The 7,348-nt window shown below is 55.6% G+C and overlaps 1 protein-coding gene across 1 annotated transcript; it reads right to left on the bottom strand.

The window, feature by feature from the left end:
• Window positions 1–1,205: 1,205 nt before the first annotated feature.
• LOC104627618 (aquaporin-5-like) lies at window positions 1,206–4,080 on the bottom strand. Its single transcript, XM_010295946.1, has 4 exons — window positions 3,636–4,080; window positions 2,046–2,210; window positions 1,699–1,782; window positions 1,206–1,391 (listed from the first exon to the last, which is right to left on the bottom strand). Exons 1-4 carry the CDS (start codon window positions 3,996–3,998, stop codon window positions 1,206–1,208), a joined length of 798 nt encoding a protein of 265 aa, XP_010294248.1. The 5' UTR covers window positions 3,999–4,080.
• Between the last annotated feature and the right edge of the window lie 3,268 nt (window positions 4,081–7,348).

Here is a 7,348-nt window from a genome sequence, read left to right as displayed (position 1 = left end):
GCGCAGTGCCGCATTTCGGGAGCCGGTGGGAGGGACGGCTGGGGCAGAGCCCGCGCGGCAGCGTCCCCGTGCCCAGGTCGGGAGCGCGATGCTTTGGCAGGAGGTCGCGGGAGAACTGGAAGAGCAGGGCTACAGCAGAAGGTCAGGGTGAGGGTGTGGGTTTGGCACCCGGCGAGGGGGCTGGGGGGTGTTGTGGGTCAGTTTTTGAGGACACCCGTGGAGCCGTCTGGGAGAACTGGTACGGCAGAAAGCCGTGCCTGCGTCAGACCGGCGCGTGAAGGATCGTCGCTCGCTCCTCCCGGCTCGTGCCAGCCCCGGAGATGGGCTTCAAACCGGCCCCGACCTGGCACCCTGTCACGAGGCGCTTCCTGCGCTCACCCCACTCCAGCGCTAGCGCCCATATCTCCTCGGGTTAATGACTGTCACCACCCAAACCATCTGCTCCTGGTGCCACGGGATTTGGGGACCAAGCACTTGCTCCTGCCCTGGCTCTTTGGGATGGCTTTGCATCCAGCTTAACCTGTTTTTTACTCCTCGAGTTTGATACCTGAGCAGATTTGCACCCATGGCTTCTTAAAATTTCCTTTATTCACAATAAATAATATACTATATTAAAAGATCTCAACACAAAATCCAAAAATCACGTTCTTTCTGCAACCATGAATAAATACAGCTCGCCAGCTAACGCATGAAAGGGCATCTCTGAGCAGCATGGGCCCTCAGCATGTGGCGGGGAGAAAGCGGGGGATTTTGCTGCACCCACCTGCCCAAAGTGGTCATTCTTCTTTGCGGGTACCTGCGTGGTGTTTCCAGCCCCTGCGCCATCAGACACAGGGGTGAAATCCTGCGTGCACCGGAATGTGCGGTCTCAGACCTCTGAAAATCACGCGAAACTCGCACCTGGGAGGGCAGGGATGCAGCGGAGCGGGTGTAAAAGCACAGCTGAGAGGCTGCCCTGGACCGAGCCTCCTTCGCTGGGCTGTAGTTAGGCTAGGAGAGGTTCTAGTGCTCACACTCAGAGGGGTTATATACACAGACACTGTAATACTCCTTTCTTTCTTAGTCACAGCTGGTCTTTGAGTTATAAGACCTTTGCTTAAGAGTCTACTGTAGCTGGATGTGTTCATTGCCTGGCTTGGTGCACACATGAGCCCATGTGTGGGGCTTCCTCCCCTCCTTTTGCTTGGTTTTTTTTCCAGCAGTTCCTATGGTGGTGTCAACTCCATGGACTTCTTCCTCTCCTCTCTCTGCTCTTCCCACTCCTCCTCTGACTCGTAGGTGCCCTTGATGATGGCAACCCTGTCTGACATGTTCATGCAGTAGGGGACGAGGACGTAGAAATAGAGCAGAGCGGCCAAGCAAGCCCCGAGGATGGGTCCAACCCAGAACACCTAGAAAGCAACAAGGGAGAAGGTGAGAGCAAGTCTTGGAGGCTGGTGCACCAGGTCCAGCCACCACACCAGCATCCCTTGCTGTTCCACATCTCCTAGCCCACAGAGAGGTGCAAATACCCCTTCCAGTAGACTTCTTGGGCCGAAATCCCCTCAGTGTTTGCTTGCTGAAGACACAAATCTCTTTACGAGAGAAACACTCAGCCCGGTAACCCCCGCAGCAATCGCTGCTCCCTCCCCTCGTTGTCTGCCTCTAGCCCTTGGCAGCCTCTCGGCCGACCCGGCCCGGCACGCTGCCGACGCTCACCCAGTGTGCTGGGCTGAACCTCCTCACAATGACCGCGGGCCCGAAGGAGCGGGCTGGATTCATGGAGCAGCCGGTGAAGTAGATCTGTCGGTGCAGAAAGGAGACCAGGTTAAGATGCCTCGTAGCAGATACGACCATCTTTTCAGGAGCAGGGACTGAAAGAGCCCCCAGGGCTGTTTCTCTTGCAGAGAGGTGGGGACCCCTCCATCGTCATGGAGAAGAAGCCCCCATGTGTCCCACGTTGGCTCTCCCAGTGCAGCTCTGTCTGGGACCAACTGCATGCGAGTATTTTGGGGACCCCCATCCTAGCAGGACCCTCTGCCTTGTCCTCCTGCCTGGATACTCACCCCCACCAAGTGGCCTACGGCGACGGAGAGGCCGATGGACAGTGCTGGGGAGCCCACGTTGCCGTTCCTCCGGTTGTCCGTGGACGCAAAGATGCACGCGGCCAGCTGGAAGGTGAGGATGATCTCCACCACGAGGGCCTGGCCTGGGGTCGTGTTGTTGTTGAGCTGCAAACCGACAGCGACAATAATTAACCATCCCTGGGGCTCGGCATCAGCGGGAGGGCTCTTAGGTGCTTTGCTGGCGGATTTGGGTTGGCAAAGCCACACATGAGAATCTCCCTCGGTCCCCTGCCCAGCCCTGGGGCACAAGGTGCTGTGCTGGCCACTGCTTGTGCTGACTGCTCCTTTCCCTGAAAGGGAAGGAATTATCTTTCTTTCTGTTTAACGCTCCAAAATCTGTCTCCCCCGAGGCCCTCCCTTCCTGAGGCTCTCCACATGTCTCTCTGCTTGCTTGTCTCTGCAACGTTCAGCGCTTTCCCACCACACCCCACATCGATTTGTCCCTTTTTTCCTGCATTTCTTCCTGCCTTGATCTTTGCAAGCTATCGTATCCTGACTTTTCTTCCCTCCACGTTGTGGAGCACCTCCCCAAGAGGCTGGGGAGCAGCTGGCAGCCACCGTGGAGGGGCACAGGACGAAGGGTGAGGGTTGGGACGAGGTCTGGGGTGCGGTCATGGGGATAAGACGGGCTGTTGCTGTCCCAGTGCCTCCACTCTAACCACTGGGGACTGCCAGATGGACTCGACCCCACTGGACATGGGAAGGGCAAAGTGACACAAGCCATGACAGCTTGTTTTTTAGCTAAAGCTGACTGGTTTGGGACATGGAGCATGTGGGAATAAGACGCATTGCAGCACCTCATCCTAGTAATTGAACCCTCTGCAACGTGTCTGTGCTGCTCCCAGGGGTCCAGACCTGGCCATGCTTGGAGTGGTAGCTCCACCGCTGCCATTTCAGGTGGTTTCCCAGCACTGCCCCAGGGGTTTGAGACATGCTCCTTGTCCCTGCTTATCTCAGACGGCCCCACCATCTCCCCTCCTCCTCCAAGAGCAGACCCTGCCCCTCGCAACCTCTCCACACCCTCCCACACATTGCTGCTTCTTCAGCTCTTCACCACCACCTCTCTCCATCCACCTCCGTTTCCTAGCTCCCCCAGCACACTGGTTACAGTGGGCTTCTGCTCCCCCTGCCCATACTGGTTTGACTGGGCTCTGCTCCCTGCCCTCCCCCTCTCCGTCCTGGCATGGCTCCTACGCCGGCGCTAATCTCCAGGTGGAGAGGCTGCAGTCAAGAACATCTCAGTGGTGTGGGTGACTCACTCGGGCCCTTAGGATAAAGGAAGCGCTTATTAAAGGATGGAAAAAACATGCCATTCATTACCCCGCACAATAAAGCTGTCATGTCAATACTCTGCTGGCTATGCCAGTGTTTGCTCCTATCCCATTCCTGTCCCTCTGTGCATGCTGGACGGTGTGCCGAGACCAGCCATCCCTATGGAATTGGCTCTCTGGGCTTGTGCCCATACCAGCTCCTCCCTCACAATGAAAGGAAAGCCCACACGGCAAGGTGAACCATCTCCGGGAGACTTACCGCATTGATGGCCAGATTGCCACGCGTATTGGCCGGTGTCACGCCATAGAGGATGCCAGCCCCGGCGATGGCCCCGACCAGCTGGGCGATCACATAGAAGAGTGTCCGGAGGAAGGAGATCTGGTTCCCAACAAAGAAGGCGATGGTCACCGCCGGGTTGATGTGGGCGCCGCTGATGTGGCCAAATGCCTGCACCAGTGTACCGATGGCCAGGCCGAACGCCAGCGAAATCTGAAGGATGCTGGGGAGCGCGGACGGCCACTTCAAGGCTGAGCCAAGGCCGATGAAGACGAAGATGAGGGTGGAGATAAATTCAACAAAGACGGATCGAGCAAAGGCCAGGGTTAATATTTCCTTCTTCATGGTGGGAGTGGGTGGAGGGCAGCTAGGATGGAAGAAAGTTTAAGTTTCCTCTGTCTCCAGGCTCTTCTGTCTGCACCCAGTTGTAGGGCCATACCTATCTATATATGCAAGAGCAGCAGAGAGCTGTGTTACAAGGCGGTGGGTGGAGTCAGGGAATTAGCCAGTCCTCCCAAATTATCATGTGAAACTGGAAAAGTTTCCATCTGAAAATAACGTCGGAGCCTCTTGGTGAACCAGTGACTCAGATATTGGTGGCATTTCTTTCTCCTTCCCTCTGCAAACAAAGAGCCCCTATAGGGTGTCTCTGTGGTCGTTAGATAACACGGTTGCATAACGATGCTGCGCTCCCTCCTCTGCTTTTCCCTTTTACTACCTCTCGCCAGGTTCTGGGCGTTTCGTTAGTAGAGGTGTAGTTAATATTCCCTTCCTCCATGTGCTTGCAGGCTGGAGAGGACTGCATTTTGGCGTGGAGACTCTTGTTGCCAGCGTTGGGCTGGAGTTCTGCTGGGGCAGGGCTCCCAGCGCATTCAGTTTACACGGGGTGTTGAAACGCAAAGCGAAGTCAAGCACCTGGAGCTGCTCACAGGCTGTCAAGACAGCTCAACTCCAGGAGACAAGTGGCTTGCAATTGTGCTGGGAGCGGGGCAGGGTTTGGGGGGCGTTTGGCTAGCCAGGGAGCCGTTGCCTAGCCGGGGGCCACAGACGCGCCGGGACCTTCTCAAGGCGCCTGGACGGAGGCCGAGCGGGACGGCATAGCTCGAGTAAAGAGGGCTGATCGCTGCCGAGACCGACTGTGGACCCGTCTGCTGCCTTTCTGCTTGGCCGCTCCTTACAGCGCGCCGGGTGTGGGTTTCGCCTGTGCGCGGGTTGGCAGTCGGGGGGTGCTCGCCGCCTGTAGCCGGGGCGGGTGAGGTCGGGGGTTCCCGCCCGCCTGTAGCCGGGGCGGGTGTATCCTACCCCCGTCATCTCGGGCCCTTTTCTTTTTGCGTTTCAAGCTATTGCTCAACGAGGTCAATGATTTTACTCTTGGGAATGGCAGCGTAAAGCCACAGGCTTTTCATGGACACCGGCCATGTTTACATGTCTCCTTTCATGTTCCTGCGGCGCGGCCCTCCATCCTAAATCTGTCCGGCTGCAAATCCTTGGCTGGCAAGGAGCAGAGGGGGGAGGCTCTCGGCGCTGTTCGGGACTGAGGTTTTGGGGCGGAAAAAGTCTCCGGTGACGCTCAACAATGAATTCTTGGTTCCCTCGTAGTCCTTGCAGCCTTGTGCCAGGATTTTTTTTTTTTTTTTTAATGGGTTTGGGTGCCAGATCTGCTCTCCTTGCTCGGCTGGTTGCATCTTGCCTTTCTCTAGCGATGCCTCCTCTCCATGCCAGCACAGTGATCCCGGGCTGGGGTTATCCATGGCTGCCGTGAGCCTCTGCAGAAGCGGTCGCACTCCATCACACAGTGAGCAAAGCTCTACATGCAGGAGACAGACTGATAAAATCATTTAAATCCTTCCTTAAATTTAAAAAGCACTAAAAAGTTGCATTCACTGCTGCCTTCTGCTGGGTGCAGGCAGACCTGCACACAGCCTGTGGGGTCAAAAGCTAGGAAGGATTCCTCTTCAGAGCAAGGAGGGGGAACTTCTTCCTCCGGAGCTGAAAATAAATGAGCCTTTCTCCTCCAGACATACCCAAAGTCCTGAGCTCAGCAAGCAGACCCAGAAAGTCTTGAGGGACCAAGGATCCGTTACAGCATTAATCCCTGACAATGTTTTTCTCCTGGTTCTGTTGATCCTGGGGAAGAGTTAAAGACCAGATCTGTTATCCTAGAAACACCTGGTCCGTTGGCGTGTTTTGGTGAAAGTTTTGCAAGCTGGTATTTCAAGACATCCTGGCCAGATTCCAGCTGGAGTAATTGCTTGCCACTTCCCTTCGGCCCTGCCTGTGGCTCCAGCTGGGTAAAATGCGCCTTGTTCCCATCTTCCAAAGCCTTTCATAATGCGCCCGCCACAGATCTCCTTCGGAGGCGGCCGCGTTGTGCTGGCAGCTCCTCCGCCACACGCCTCACGCTCACTAAAACGCGGCGTTGAGCCGAAAGACGCTCTCCCAGGTGCCCGACTGTGGGTAATAACCTCCTGGCAAAGTCCTCCAGCTGACTAGGAGATATAGTCAAATAAGGCTGGAAATGATGGGGAAAACTTCCGGAGAGAAACAAGATGTTTCTCTAACAACACGCCAGGCAAAACCTATTTTCCCGAGGCTGTTTGCTAGACTTTCCTCACTGGGACATTCCTGGTTGGCTTCTCTGATGTCTAACCATGTTGCTCAGGCATTGGGAAGGCGCCTTTTCCTCTTCCCGGCTGCATGCCCTCCAAGGAGCTTGTGTGAACTGAAAGTGCCTTTGATGTGTCAAATTTAATTGAATTGAGCAAGACGTTGAGAAGGCATTACGCAGGTCCCTGCTGACAGACGGACACCTACGTGGTGGGGTCACGCATGCCTTGTTTCACCCCTAGGCTTGTGGAGGAAAGAAGACGAGGAGGCTTTTTGCAAGGAGGACAGGTTTAACCGTCTCCCTCCTCCTCCTCCTCCGCCTTGCTGGCATCGGCGGACAAACACCACAGCCCAAAATTGCCCACACCTACCCCTCAGTCCCAGGGCCACACGGCTTGGGTACGATGTGCCGGAGGGGGATAGGGACCCCAGCCCCCTGCTGGGTTGTGGTGCAGGGTGCCCGGGTGGGAGAAAGGCAGCTGGTGCCTCATCCTCACCCGGGGCCCTCCCGCGGATCTGCCTCACCCACGGAGGCGTGTGTGTTATTAACTGAATACGTGTGTCGGTCCCTGTCATCCCCACTTTGCTGATTTAATTTTCTGAGCCCGCACGGGGCTCCTATTAATTTGTCACTTCTGCGGCAGCCCAGATTTCTGATGAGTTCAACTCCATGTTGGACCTCAAAGCCTGGCAGATGGTATCGCAGGCGGCCAAATTCAGACTATAAATGCTGCCGAGACCCAGAACAGCCTTTTTTTGTTTGTTTTTTTCCCCCTCACCTGCACCTCTAACTTGACCGAGGACCTTAAAACTGGCACAATAATACAAGCAGGAATAATCATAGTAACAGGAGACAGCTCCTTCCGCTGGAATCTGTGGTTAGTTGGGACTGGATGGCCAGAGGAGAAAGTTTGGCTAGTTTGCTTTTAAGAGAAAGGGTGTTTCTTTCTGGCTCAGCTTTGGGAGTTTGCAGCAAGCCATCGATGGGGAAAAAAATACGCACTGGGAATTAAAAGCAGAGCAAGAAGTAGCAAACTTTCCCCTCCTCATCCTCAGTTCCTGGGGCTGCTGCTTGGCACGGTGGTAGG

The sequence above is a fragment of the Phaethon lepturus genome, unplaced genomic scaffold (genome assembly GCF_000687285.1).
Source record: "Phaethon lepturus isolate BGI_N335 unplaced genomic scaffold, ASM68728v1 scaffold22690, whole genome shotgun sequence".
Taxonomy (NCBI): domain Eukaryota; kingdom Metazoa; phylum Chordata; class Aves; order Phaethontiformes; family Phaethontidae; genus Phaethon; species Phaethon lepturus.
Note: the sequence above shows the minus strand (reverse complement) of the source record. Positions and strands in the feature narration are given on the sequence as shown.

Excerpts from the sequence above, each read along its gene's own strand:
- LOC104627618 (XM_010295946.1), bottom strand. The coding sequence starts at position 3,998 with ATGAAGAAGGAAATATTAACCCTGGCCTTTGCTCGATCCGTCTTTGTT. Across the intron at positions 2,211-3,635 it reads GCAATCTGGCCATCAATGCG|CTCAACAACAACACGACCCC; the intron begins GTAAGTCTCCCG and ends GTCGGTTTGCAG. Across the intron at positions 1,392-1,698 it reads GGTTCAGCCCAGCACACTGG|GTGTTCTGGGTTGGACCCAT; the intron begins GTGAGCGTCGGC and ends GTTGCTTTCTAG.